Source organism: Triturus cristatus, chromosome 1_2 (assembly GCF_964204655.1).
Source record: "Triturus cristatus chromosome 1_2, aTriCri1.1, whole genome shotgun sequence".
Lineage (NCBI taxonomy): Eukaryota > Metazoa > Chordata > Amphibia > Caudata > Salamandridae > Triturus > Triturus cristatus.
The window spans coordinates 1,146,983,723-1,146,997,870 of NC_140580.1; the positions used below are offsets into that span (position 1 = coordinate 1,146,983,723).

At 49.3% G+C, this 14,148-nt stretch overlaps 1 protein-coding gene across 4 annotated transcripts in view; it reads left to right on the forward strand.

Annotated features, from left to right (window-relative positions):
• The first annotated feature begins 1,269 nt into the window (after positions 1-1,269).
• Positions 1,270-14,148, forward strand: part of TTF1 (transcription termination factor 1) — a 202,559-nt gene continuing 189,680 nt past the window's right edge. Inside the window, exons 1-2 of one of the 4 annotated variants that reach the window (XM_085613918.1) lie at positions 1,330-1,413; positions 4,928-5,055. Coding sequence is in view for 2 of the 4 variants with exons in the window: in XM_085613916.1 (XP_085470042.1) it covers positions 1,372-1,413 (42 nt within the window). In the remaining 2 variants the exon portion in view is untranslated. Of the gene's footprint in view, positions 1,414-2,552; positions 2,698-4,927; positions 5,056-14,148 lie in introns of those variants that run through there. The other 3 variants (XM_085613919.1, XM_085613916.1, XM_085613917.1) reach the window with 3 other exon arrangements.

Here is a 14,148-nt window from a genome sequence, read left to right on the forward strand (position 1 = left end):
CGCTGTATTTTTCTCACACTCTCTCTTTCTCCCTGTCTTCATTTCTGGCATTCTGCTACTTAAGCAGACTCCTGCCTGCATCTCTCACACCAAACAGGGTATCTCTCTTGTGGGCATTTGCCAGTGGGACTGAGCAGAGTTTTTAAGTGATCTCTGGTCCGCCAGCCATTCAGACGATACCGCGGTATTGTCAGAGAGGTGAGAATTGGGCCTCTGGCTGAGTTCAAAGTTCCGCGGTAATCTGAGCTGCGCGTTTTATCTAATTAGACCAGGCATTCTTCTCTGCCTGGGGCTGCAGGGTTCCCATTTCATGGAGCAAACTGATTCTTGCATGTACTTTTAGCATGGTTGTTTCAGATAAATTGTTGCGAACCGCACCGAAGATCTGTATGTGGGGGACAGAAAACATGGTCAACTTTCAATAATGTAAAGAGGGGCAGAGGCCCCACTACGTTTACATATACACCAGAAGATGAGTCTGCACCTTCGAGGTGGCTGCTCACAGTGACTTCAAACATGCGCACCACAGCCTAAGACTCCCCCTCTAACAAGCATTTGCAATGCAATCGGTCTCGCAGTTATACGAGTTTGAGCTATTGGCATTATAAATGACAGTGCCTTTTATTTATGTTTTAAAAAAAACAACTTAAATAAAAAGCATTGTCATTTACAATGCCAATATCTCAAACTCCTATAAATGAGAGACCTATTGCATTTGCAATACAATAGGTCTCGCATTTGCAAAAGTGTAAGCTATTGGCATTGTTCATGACAATGCCTTTATCTATTTTATTTAAAAAAACACATAAATAAATGCCATTATCATTTACAATACCAATAGCTAGTGTTGCATTATTATTAGCAATACCAACTGCTCACACTTTTATAATGCGAGACCTATTGCATTGCAAATGCTTGTTTTTCTTTCAGGTGAGAGAATACCACTATTGTCCTCCAATGTTGCGTAATAATTAAGTAAATATTCCTTCCAATCTGTCCACTTAACAACAGGTTCACCAGGACTTGTGAGAAATTCTTTCGGAGTGTTTAAGTTAACACCCACAACTAAATTGTTTACAACATTAGAAGTAGCAGATGAGTACTTCTTTCCATATTTCTTTTATTTATTTAAATATGAATAATAAAATAAACTAACCAGAAATCAAGGCGCTTGTTCGAAATGAAGCGTGTAATCACAGCATAGGAGAAAGTAAAATTACACGAGAAAACGCTGAAATCCGCTCCGAGTGTTGCTAGGAGATCGGTAACACTGAAGTCAAAATGGCGGCACGTAGAGGTCACGTAGCGTGACCCAGCAAGTATCCCAAGATACTTAGCGCTCGCGTCGATGCGTGATGAATCCGAAGAGGAATGAAGGAGTGGAACGCCGAGTTTGAAGAATGCTGCGAGTTGGTGAGTGCGATTTGAATGCGGGAAACGGTGATTAACTAACGGTAATCGTGAATGTTAAGCGAAACCGCTAGAAATGTTTCAACTAGCCCAATATAGATATTAAAAGCACTCAAGATGAAACTCGCCTGAAATAGTTGAAGTTGAAAGTTGGAATTTCTGTTGACGATGAAGGAAAGAAAAAAAATATATCTGCAATGGGATTACTCCGTTCTCGCAGAATCGATGAGCGTGAGATCCGAATGGTTCAGTAAAAACGTCGCCAAATTTCTGTAGTATCTGGTCAATAAATCGAGGAACCAATTTCGTAGAAGCAGGTAATTTATTCCTGGGAATAAAATTAAGTGGTAACTCTCCAGGCAGAATCTGAGCTGCCAGGTTCTACTCGCTACAAGAATGTGGAACATAGAATGTACACTTGAAGGTTCTTGCTTCCAAAATAACTAAACATACACTAAGTAATAAGCATAACTTTAACACAATACTACACATTGTCAATACTGTACTCTCGCCTGACTTCTAACAGGCATTATCAGCACTTAACCTGTAACGATCCCAAGACCCTGTGTTCTCTCTTGGAAGCTCACGCCACTGCCCACCTGGAGCCTTCCACACAAGAGGAACCGAAGCCCCGCACACCAGGTGCCCTCCGCCCCTCCCCCGAAAGCCCACGGAGGTCGAAACCATCCCATGCGACATTGAACCATCGGTACTTCTACCCTAGGGTTGGCTATTGTCCAATACTCTGCCCTCTCCTAGACGCCCACAGCCTCTACCAGCAAGTAGAGAGACACAGAATGGCCACCCCTTTGCTCTAACCCCCCACCCCAAAATCAAAGGTTCTGTCTCCTTACAGCTCCTGTCCCCCGAGCACAGATTTCTATAGCGCGAACACAACCCGAAGAAAATGGAGCACCAATTACGTTACAGAAGGGCACATTCATTTGTTCATCATTCTTACAGTTGTGCCGAGGGAGCACCTGAGCAAAAGTGAATAACCACATACGCGGCAATCACTTCCGGTGTGGCTAGAAAGCCACTTCCGGGCTTTAGACCTTCTCTTCCGGGGGGACGCTTCCTTTTGGAACTTCGTAACGTCGATTGGGCAGTGCAGACTATATCTGCTGCTAGTCCCGCCCTAACTTGTCACTCAGTGTGACCTGGCATTCCTATTGGCTGTGACTGCCTTCACTTTGTGGGAATCTTCCGCGCGGAGGTGAGGCTGTACCAGTGGAGTTTTAAACTCTTGTATCGTGATCTCCCGCCGGAGCGTCTTCAGCGATGATGGTAAATAAATCCTTAGGCTAGACCTGCACCGTTTGGTGACGGGGATGAGTGGCCCTTGTGACGTTTCTCCACTGTCTCCTCTCCCCCACTGTAACTTCCTTGTGCCAGTGTGATGCTTGGGCATGTATGCCCTGTACACCCCGAACAGGCTTCCCAGTGACCTGTGCATCACCAGACCGGCCTTTTCAAGTACCCCTGCACCAGGGTCGGACTGACCCAGAGGGCAATCAGGCTGACAGGGCAGCGTGTGGGCCATTTGTTGTCTGTTTGTCGTCTTCTTTAGGGATTGGTGTGCCGCATGTGCGGTGGAGTTCCTTGACATGTACACACATTTTTAGGTCTCGCCTGACCCAGCGCATGCGCTGGACTGGCGAGACTTATTGAGAGGGCTCCAAAAAGTGCTACCAGGCCAGCCTAGAGTTACAGTGCATGTGCGCGCGCGCCGCCCTTTGCCGCGATTACTTTCACTTACGCGGCCGCACAGCCGCTTTGATGTTTGATCGTGATCACGATCACGGCCGCTTTGCATAGCCAATAGGTCTCGCTTTTAGGAACTTATAAGTATTTAGTTATGCAACTGTTGCATGGCTAAACACTTATAAGGTCCCAAAGGCGAGACCTATTGGCTATGCCAATGCTTGTTCTTTTTATTTTATGCGTTTTTATATAGCGCGGACTTTACCCGAAGGTGTCAGAGCGCGTCACAATAGGAACAGTAATGATACATGAGGCAAAAATTACAAGTGAGCATGTTACAAAAACAAACGTTACGTTACATGAGGCAATTGTGCAAGTATCAAGAACAAAGTACAAGAGGTAGCAAACGATACGTTACAAAAGGAAAAAGTTACGTGTGTAGGTTACAAAAGCATACAAAGTACAAGTAGAGGTAAAATACTGCAATATATGGCAGACACTCAAAACACTAAAACAAACGTTACGTTACATGAGGCAATGGTGGCAATTGTACATGCACAAGCACAGATGTGTGCAGTCTTCCATGTCTTGCAAAACACATTTCCAGCGTCCTTACAAGTTCAAAACTGCCTCAATTTGCAAACGTGGGACACTTTTTCTAGTTATAATGGGGTCACTTTTTTTTGGGTGCCCAGGTCTGCTTTCCGCCCCAGTCTGACCCAGGTCTGAGTTCCACAAAGGGCCCTCGTACATCTCACAAGACCACCACGAGGCCCAAGTTTATCCCTGAATTGTTTGGCCTCTTCCTGAATTGCTACCTCTTCTCAAGAGGTACCAGAACGCATTTCTGGGGCGGATTCCATCCAGTGGGCCTGGAACGACCATTCTCCTCTCCCGACACATGGTAACTCTGTTAGCCCAATAGTTTTGCTTAATTTTGAAACAGTCCTACAGAATAGGAAAGCGAAGCATAGAACAGAGAACCCTGACTTCCATCCAACTTTCTCCACTGACAGGTGAAGGCGTCTCCAATACAACCCTAACCATTGCCCTAATTTCATATCTCGCGATGTCAATACCTTTCTCAAAGGGCCCACCATTGCGCATGGTACAGGGGCATAATGCACTCCCCTGCAGCCCTTGTGGTGCAGGGGGGCACCACAACCCTTCAGAGGGGCCCATTTAACCCAATATCAATTAATATCTGTGGGATATAGAAAACTAAGAGGCCTCTCTTCACATTCTGCAGCGGGTCCTTCCTCATTTAGTGTTATGCTACTGTCAACGCAAAGCTCTCCCGTTGGTCCCTTCCCTTTGTCCTCTGGCTCTACCTCGTCACTTTGCAGCCCTTCTCTGTTCCTTCACTACCCTCCGTTGCTACACTGTTCTTGTCCACTCTTTCTCCCTAACACCAGTGCTGGAATTGTAAAAAGTTTAATTTGGGGGCATATTATCAAGGTCCGGCGTTAAAATTATCGCCACTTTATCAGCAGAAAACTGCCGCTAAAGCGGCGATAGTGGGCTTGATAATATGCCCTTGAGAATTCCAATAGAAGCCCATGTTCTGGTGTCAACATGGGCTTCTATGGGAATTCTCTGCGGCTTATTATCAAGCTCATTATCGCCGCTTTAGCGACAGTCTCCTGCCGATAAAGCGGCGATAATTTTAGCACTGGACCTTGATAATATGCCCCTTAGTTCTTTGTTTTGTGCAATCACAGGGTTGACTCATAAAGTAGCATAGAAAGTTTGTGCCTGCTGCAAAGCACATTGTAAAACATACAGTTTACAGATTTGTATTATTTGTTGATAGGTAAGTGGGCGTCTGCTTTTGACACCGAGATCAATTTGTTACATCCAGTTCATAAGTTGCAGTCCTTCTAATAAAGCACACTGATCTATTTACGGACATCTGGGAGCTGCAGTAAACTGCAAGACAAGGTATAGGTTTAAATCCTTATTGATTTTTATCAATCTATTATTACAAGGTTTCAAGGAAGGGTTGCTCTGAGAAGTAATAAAGTCTTGTTAGTCTGTGCAACCCCAAATTCTGTGTTACATTTTATATCCTGACTCTGTTTATTCTGACCGTTCACTGTTTACATATGTTTATAAGTATGGACGATATTATTTCTGCATGTTAACAGTTCCTGTACATTGATTTACACACTTGCATGATTTATTGAGCATTTGTAATATAAGGTACTATGACACCCTACACTTGAATGAGTAGCACTATCAAGTAATTAAAAAAAAAATGAGTAGGTGCTATTTAAATTATTATTTGTGAAATTAGTCATACACACGGGTAAATCTTGGATTCTTACAGTGGGTGCCCGTCCCTTACATAGGGGGGTGTGCAACGTCAAAAACCTGCCTCCAAATCTTAGTTTTTCTGGAGTACTTGTGAAGTGATAAGCCGTATGTTTCCCTCCATTGCTTTGGCATATAGGTGTGAGGCTTCAGATGGCTCCCAGCCAGGATGAAATCTGAACAAAAGAAGGGAAGATGGCCCTTTGTGCAGGAAATGCTGGAAGTGAAAATAAGAAAGCCCCCTGCTTCCTGCACTGAATGGAATGCATGCAACGTGCGGACGTTGCTAAATTATGTTTCCGTGTCGTAAAACGACACCAGGACATTCAGCATGCTTTTCTAGGTCGGCGGATCTTAGCCCAGGACCAGTAATAGCTGCCGGCGGGACCCCCGTACTTTCCATAACTCTCCACCACCACCATATTGCTCCCCACTCTGTTGCCACCACTCTTCCCCCCCCCCCCCCTCTGCTTGTCACTGCCTTTCTCCGTCTCGTAAATGAAATCTCATTCTCTCTCTAATTACTGCTTTTCTCTGTTGAAACCCCTCTCTCCCATCGCCCCCCCTCTTTTCTCATCTCTGACTTCTCACCGTCATCACTTACTTTTCTCATTGGTAACTGACTTTTCTTCCGCTCCCGTAACTACTGCCTCCCGTTAATATTCCTCCCTCCAGTCACTCCTGAGTTTTGTTTCACTGACCCTCTGTTTCCTATTTCTTCTGCTCTTTCCCTCTCCTATCACTGCCCTCCCGCTCTCTCTTCCCTCACTATTAGCGCTGCCCTCACTCTTGGCCCTACCCTCACTCTTGGCACTTCCCGTCTCTTTGGTAGGGTTGCTTATTGCTGTATTTTTTACTAGCATGATCAGTATTTTATTGTCCCTATCGGTACAAATATTAGGCTAATTACCGGGGATTTATTTTTAATTTCCCCCTTATCAGTATATCATTTAAACAGTATATCTAGGAAGAAACCAATTTGAAAAGTGTTTCCGAGGCGCCGCAGTGATTTATCACTGATAATTCAATTAAACGGAAAAGCCAAGTTAGAATTTAATACAGTTGACTTTATATAAAGGCCTATTTAAGTACTGGTTACAGGCCTTTGCACAATGTTAAAACATGAACAAATAGACCGCATTTTTGTCCGGGTTGGGTGGTAACTGGTCACTGTGCTCCCTCACCCTTTCACTTACTCCTTTCATTGTTGTCCACTGTGCTTAATTTGAGCCGCTGGTTGCAGGCGGGGCCCATGGGCACTCATTTTTGGGGACCATCACTTTTTCAAAACAAGATTTGATCCAGCAAAAGAGAGAGAAACAAAAAAGGGGATAAAAGGAAGAAATGAGAGTCAAAGGCAGAAAAAAGAGATACAAGAGGAAACTAAAGGAGCAGGGAGAGTGTGTGGGTGGATGAAGAGGCATGAGGTGACATCAAAACCCATTTTTATTACACACAAACGAGAAGGGGAGAGGGTACGGGACTCACCTATTCTGAACCCCCTGTCAAATACTTATACACACCAAGATCAGTAAGGAGTGAAGATCGTGGTGTAGTGGTCCAGTGGTGGCACGTGCTGTGTGTCCCAATACTGCCTTCACTCACACAGGTGTGTGACATGCTTCATCATAGGGCCGCTTACAATACACCCCGGCGCAGCCAACGCCTGGGGTGGATCAATAGGGTAGGGGAAGACAAGGCCACAATAAAAACGTGAAGGATGATGGTGATAGGGAGATATAATGTGCTCCTTACACCCCTCCTTCCTGCCAGGTAGTCGACATGTTTTGGCTGTGTGTCTGTGCCAAATGATTGGGGTCACACCGGCCTTTTTCAGGACTCTGCCGGTCCCGGTATCTTGTGTAGTGCTTTAACCTCCGTTCGAGGTTTGCGAATGTCAAAAACCCTAATCCTTATGTAAAGGTAATTGCTCTAGAAAATTTGTGGATTTACAAGTTTACCCTTAAGTCATCACGGCGGGAGCAGAAGAGCACCTATCAGGAGGAGCATCACCCTTGGAGTAAGTGTGACAACAGGGGGTCTCTCCTTGCCGACCGCCAGTTCTGACATGACTTGGGTGTAAACTGCCCCTTCTTTTCCTCGTAGCTTCCTCTATCTTGTGGCTACTACTCACTGTTTTTCTATTGTATTACTGGCCCTCTCTTTTCACAGCCCCTCTTATTGTGGATGCAAGCATCACTCCAGAACCGTGGGCTCTTTTGAACCTCTCAGACCCTATGGCTCCTTGACTGGTCTTGCCACTGAACTGTGTTACTCGACTGTGAACTCCGCAATCCTGTTTCCCTGTTAACTGACTTTGTGAATATACCCTTTGGCACTCTGAATGTTTTAAAGTCTTGAGAGAATCTTATGTTTTCCTCTTGGGGTTGTGGGCTGGTGGCCCACCGAGTTTCTTTTTAGGACTTCTGTGCTGGGACCCCAGTAGCAGTGCCTCCAGCACACAGAGCATGCCATAGGGATGTTTGAGCATGGGCCAGACATATTGTATCTGACCGACTTACTATTCTTCTGGCCTGGCACCTCCGCCTTATAGTCCCCCTGAAGTAAAAAATAAAAAGGCATACAATAAATATCCACCAAAGTGGTTGACAATAGTTAAACGTTTTACCATAAGGCAATCAATCATTTGTAGAGCGGGCTACTCACCCGTGAGGGTCTCAAGGCGCAGGGGGGGGGTGGTGCTTCTACTGTTCGAACAACCTGGTCTTGAGAAGTCTCCTGAAGGTCAGTAGGTCCTGGGTCTGTCGCAAGTGGATGGGGAGGGTGTTCAATGTCTTGGCTGCGAGCTGGGAGAATGATCCGCCGCCGGTCGTTCGGTGGATGCGAGGGACGGTGGCGAGGTCAGCGGAGCGAAGCTGGCGTTTCGGGGTGTAGAAGGTGAGTCGTTTGTTGAGGTATGTTAGTCCGATGTTGTGGAGTGCTTTGTGAGCATGGGTGAGGAGCTTGAAGATGATCCTCTTGTTGACGGGGAGCCAGTGCAGGTCTCTCAGGTGGGAAGTGATGTGGCTGTGGCGGGGTATGTCGAGGATGAGGCGAGCGGAGGCGTTATGTATGCGTTGAAGTCTTCTCTGGAGTTTGGCCATGGTTCCCGCGTAGAGGGCGTTGCCGTAGTCCAACCTGCTGCTGTCGAGGGCTTGTGTGACCGTCCTTCTGGTTCCGGTGGGGATCCATCTGTAGATCTTGCGAAGCATGCAGAGGGTGTTGAAGCAGGAGGAGGAGATGGCGTTGACTTGCTGGGTCATTGATGGTGTAGAATCCAGGATGAACCCCAGGTTGCATGCGTGGTTGGTGGGTGTCAGTGCGGCTCCCAGCGTGGCCGGCCACCAGGAGTCGTCCCAGGCGGAGGGGGTGGAGCCAAGGACCTCCATCTTGTCAGAGTTCAGTTTCAGGTGACTGTTCTGCATCCATTCTGCGACGGCCTTCATTCCTTCGTGGAGGTTGGTTTTGGATGTGGTTGGGTCCTTGGTGAGGGAAAGGATCAGCTGGGTGTTGTCGGCGTATGAAATGATGTTGAGGTCGTGCGATCGTACGATGTTGGCGAGCGGTGCCATGTAGACGTTAAAAAAGAGGGTCGGGCTGAGGGATGATCCTTGGGGTATGCTGCAGGTGATCTTGGTGGCTTCGGATCGGAATGGGGGAGGTAGACTCTCTGGGTTCTGCCGGTGAGGAAGGAGGTAATCGATTCCAGGGTTTTGTCACAGGTCCCTGCGTCGTGGAGGCGTGTGCGTAGGGTGTGGTGGCAGATGGTGTCGAAGGCGGCCGAGAGGTCCAGGAGGATGAGGACTGCGGTTTCGCTGCTGTCCAGCAGGGTCTTGATGTCGTCAGTGGAGGTGATGAGGGCAGTTTCCGTGCTGTGGTTGCTGCCAAATCTGTATTGGACGAGTCCAGGATGTTGTTCTCCTCGAGGAAGCAGGTCAGTTGCCTGTTGACAGTCTTCTTGATGACTTTGGCTGGGAACGGGAGCAGGGAGATGGGCCGGAAGTTCTTGAGGTCCGCCTTGGGTTTCTTGAGTAGGGCGTTGATCTTGGCGTGTTTCCAGCTCTCCCCGGGAAGGTGGCGGTATCGAAGGAGCTGTTGATGTTCTTCCGGACTTTGGGTGCGATGGTTGAGCTCGCTTTGTTGAAGATGTGGTGAGGGCAAGGGTCGGCGGGCGAGCCGGAGTGGATGGTGTTCATGATTTTGATGATGTAGTCGTCGTTGACGTGGTTCCAGGAGAGCAGGAGGCCGGCATGGTTGGGGGGGCGATGAGTTTGAAGTGTCGGCGGCTGTCTGGGGGGTCTGGGTGTTGAAGCTGTCGTGGATGTCTGCAATCTTGCGGTGGAAGAAGGTGGCTAGGGAGTCGCAGAGGTCTTGCGACGGCGGGGTGACGTTGGAGCTGGGGTTGACGAGTTCTTTCACGATGTTGAAGAGCTCTTTGCTGTTGTGCGTGTTGTTGTTGATGCACTCCTTGAAGGAGGTCCTTTTGGCGGTTCAAAGGAGTTGGTAGTGCTTGCGGCTGGCTTTCTTGAGGGCTGCGTGGTTGTCCGGTGTCTGTTCGTGGCGACACTTCTTCTCGAGTCTTCGGCAAGTCTGCTTGGGTTCCTGGAAGTCGGTGGTGAACCAGATGGCCCTCCTGTTGGTGCATCTGTTTGAGGGTTTCCTGATGGGGACGAGTGTGTTGGCGCAGTCGCCGATCCATTGCCTGAAGTTGCGGGCGGCTGTGGTGGTGGGGTCGGTTGGTGGGTCTTGGGCGAGGGTGGTGATTAGCTGGTCTTCGGTGACCTTGTTCCAGCTGCGGTGGGGGATTCGTGGCGGGTGGTTGTGCATTGTGTGGTTCTCGAAAGAGAAGTGGATGCAGCGGTGGTCGGTCCAGTGGAGTTCGGTGGTGTGGCTGAAGGTTTCGTGGTTGCTGGCGGAAAAGATGGGGTCGAGCGAGGAGTGGGTGAGTGTCGTGACAAGCTGTTTGAGTCCGAGGTTGGTGAGGTTGTCGAGCAGGGTGGTGGAGTTGCTATCGTTGGCGTTCTCGCGGTGGAAGTTCAGGTCTCTGTGGAGGATGTAGTCTGTGGAAGCAAGGGCGTGCGTGCTGACAACGTCGATGATTGAGTCGCTGAACTGTGGTCGGGGTAGGGTGGTCTGTAGATGAGGGTTCCTCTGAGGGTGGTGTTGGGATCGATGTGGATCTGGAAGTGCAGGCGTTCGGCAGTGCTGATGGTGTCTTCGGTGCTGGTCAAAATTCTGACGGTATTCCTGTGGACGATGGCGATTCCTCCTTCTGGTTTGTTGGTGCGGTCCCTGCGGGTGATCTTGTAGCCGTCCGGGATGGCTATGGCAATGTCGGGTGCCGAGGAGGGGTTCATTCAGGTCTCAGTCAGGAAGGCGATGTCCAGGGAGGATGAGTCGAGTAGGTCCCAGAGTTCGATGGCGTGCTTGTGGACGGAGTGGGTGTTGAGTAGTATGCATCTGGGATGGTTGTGACCTGCCCTGGTGTGCGGGGCAGGACGTGCCAATGTTCGGTGGCTGGCGAAGCTGCAGCTTCGGCAGGAGAAGGGTCCGTGGGTGAGCTTCGGGGTGGCCTAGAAGCAGGTGGATGATCGCCCGGCATTGAGTACGTGGAGGAAGTTGGCATTGTAGTGGCGTCGGGTGTCGTGGCGCTCGTGGGGGCCAGGGGGTCTGGCGCTGGGCACGGTCCAGGGACGGATGGGCGCAGACGGGCTTGCCTTAGGTGCGCCTTCGGCCTGCCAGCGGCGCGGCCGCCATTAAGAAGGGGAGGTGGGATGGAGGAGCAGCTGGGAGGCAGGTGGGGATCGAATGGGCGAGCGAGAGGGGCGGGGACGCAGCGGTGGGAAAGGCAAGTGGCTGAGCAAACAAAAGAAAAAGGCTGGGAACGTGAAGAACGTTGAAATAAGTGGAGAAAAAAACGAAAAAAGTAGAGATAAGTGGAAAAAACGGCAGACAGCCTGAACAGGCAGAGACAGGCAATGGGGGGAAAAACAGAGAGAGTAGAACCAGAGGACTGACGGCGCGAACTTGCGGCAGCAGGGAGGGCAGGCACACGGCACAATCAGGTGGAGCTGTGTGGCGTGGGGAGCGGCCTGCCTGGAACCAGGCACCATTGGCCGTAGGACTCTTTGTCCGATAGCCGGCTATGCTGGCCCCTTGTATAGAGGGCGATTCTAGGCCTATCCATTTCATAACATGGAAGGGGTGGGGGCACACAACACTGCGTATAGAATGTGGCAGTGGGGCTCACTTATCCACAGGGGAATAAGGAGCAAGTTCAGCCATGCCATGCAGGCAGTGCCACTGGAATTATGCGGTGGGTTTAAACCTGGGGTCTCCAACCGGTCGATCGCGAGCTACCGGTAGCTCGCTGAACCCCCATGAGTAGCTCGCGCCTTGCATCTAAAAATTTTGTATCCTGTTGTTGTCATTTATTATTCTTGGGTCTTTTTTTTTTACAGCCGTTGCCTGCCCTCACCAAACCCAACTGCTCAGCTTGGCCTAACTGAGCTTAGTTGGGGCGGGGCAGGCCAAAGATGATGACGCTATTGCTGATCTCCTCCTCCAGTCCATGCTACCAGCCTTTCACATCCTGGCACCGCCCTCTTGATCCAGCACGACGTATGCTGGTGCAAAGCAGCATGTCCTGGAAAAGCCTGCTAGCATGCAGGTGGTGCAAGCAGTATTGAACTGCTACGAACCAGCGCCACCTGCTTTTTTTCTACCTTGCATCCTGGCAGAGAGGGAGCACAGCTGCTTCCTCTCAGACGCTCAGGAGGAGCTCTCCCTGGCAGGCCAGTGCCCACAGGTCTCATCACAGGGGCGGAAACATGGCGCATAGCGTGGTGCGATGGGCCCACTGACAACAGACACTGTGTCCGGAGTGGTGAGCAGGGACAGTGAAGCGGTGGTTAGCGTGAGTGATGAAGGGGTCTAAACACTAGCCGGGGAAAGGGAGAGAACAAAGACAAATGAGAAGGGTGGTCGAGGCAGGTCGGGCTGCATGGAGGTTCGAGAAGGAGGTAGCTGTGAGAGGGAAGGGCGGAGGAGGAAGAAAGGCAGATGAGTGAGAGACAAGCGAGGAGCTGATCAAATCGGTAAGCATTATACCTCTTAATGCGCTGTTCTCCAGACTGGAGCTGTGATGTGTGCTTTCTGTACTGTAAACGTGCTGCAGCCGCTGGTATGCCACGGGCACTTGAAGTACTGGGTCTTGTTTTTTTTTTATTTATTTATTTTTTTACTTTTTTTTAAAGCTTTATTTAGATTTGCAAAATCAAACGGTACAGAAATGATAGCTGCGTGTTCACCAGTGACAAAGTATGGAGGTACACCACAACACCTCCAGCTCCCTGACAAGATGTGCAACTTATGGAAGGCATCCAACATCAGAACCCCATCTATCAATCCACCATCAACACTTGTCCAACTTGAAACAGGAGAAACTGACATCAACAATCCACACCCAGGGCCCATAGCCACCCCATCCCTCCACGCACACCCTGTAACCCACGTGATGTCCGTGCCATCAACCCCCCCACAGCAAGCGCCCCGTGGATCATACCATCCCATCCATTCCATGACGTCACCATTCACCCAACGCCCATGTCGTACCGCCTACCCCACTCCCGTTGGGACTATACCGGAATGTGTGGGTGACGAGGGGAAACCGGGAAGACCCGTGATGTATGTTTTGTAAGGGCCCCAGATGTCCCTAGGACGCGCCACAGAGGGGAGGAGACTAGAGTAGAGTTCGCTATTCGTGCTGCAAAAAGCCATGGCAGTTAGCCACGATTTGACCGTAGGAGCCCGTCTATCCCCCCAGCGCCTGGCGATTTCACGTTTGGCCAGAAGTAGGCCCATAGCGGCCAACCTACGAACATTCTTAGGGAAATTTGCTGTGTAGCCCAACAACGCAACCTCAGGAGCGGGAACAAGTGTAAGCCCTAACATGTCTTCCAAGACCTTGTAAACCTGCGTCCAGAATGATTGCAGTCTCGGACAAGTCCAGGACAAGTGCGCGAAGTCTGCATGCGGTGCCGAGCACTTCCAACAGAGGTGTGGCCGCGCTGGGTCAATTGAATGGAGTCTGTCTGGGGTCATTGTGAGAAGTTGGCCTGGTATATGATGCTCACTAGTTAAAGTGATCACCTTGTACCATGCCAAGCAACCCTTATGGTGTGGTTGTAAGTCAACCTTTTCGGACTAGCTGCCCTAGTGGTAGCGTAGGCTAAGCAGTCTTTGAGGCTAAACTCGTGAAGCGTGTTAAGCCAGCTGTTTTACCAAATGCAACCCCCTTTTATACCAATGAAAGGACACCACACAGATATATATTCAAAATATATATGTATTTATTTCTCAAAGTAACCCCTAGTCTCTTTATGAGCACAGGAGCACAAATCGTCAAACAAGATTACAGTAGAATACACAGAAGTTGCACTTTATATGGATAGGCCCTGGTGGCCGCTCAAACCATATACTAAAATAGTGGTATAAGTACCACGAATAGAAAAGGGAAAAGGCCTAGGGCCTCTAGAATCGCTGGGCCTACAAGGAGCTAACTTCAGTTAGTGACCAGGAGGTCCACGGGTGGCGTGTGCAGAGCAAATAGTCACACGCGTGCTCCCATAGGTTTCAATGGGTGCGTAAAAAGTACAAAGTTACTGCAAAAAGGATCTTCCGGATGGACTAGGAACTCAAGATTTGGAACACAGGCACTAG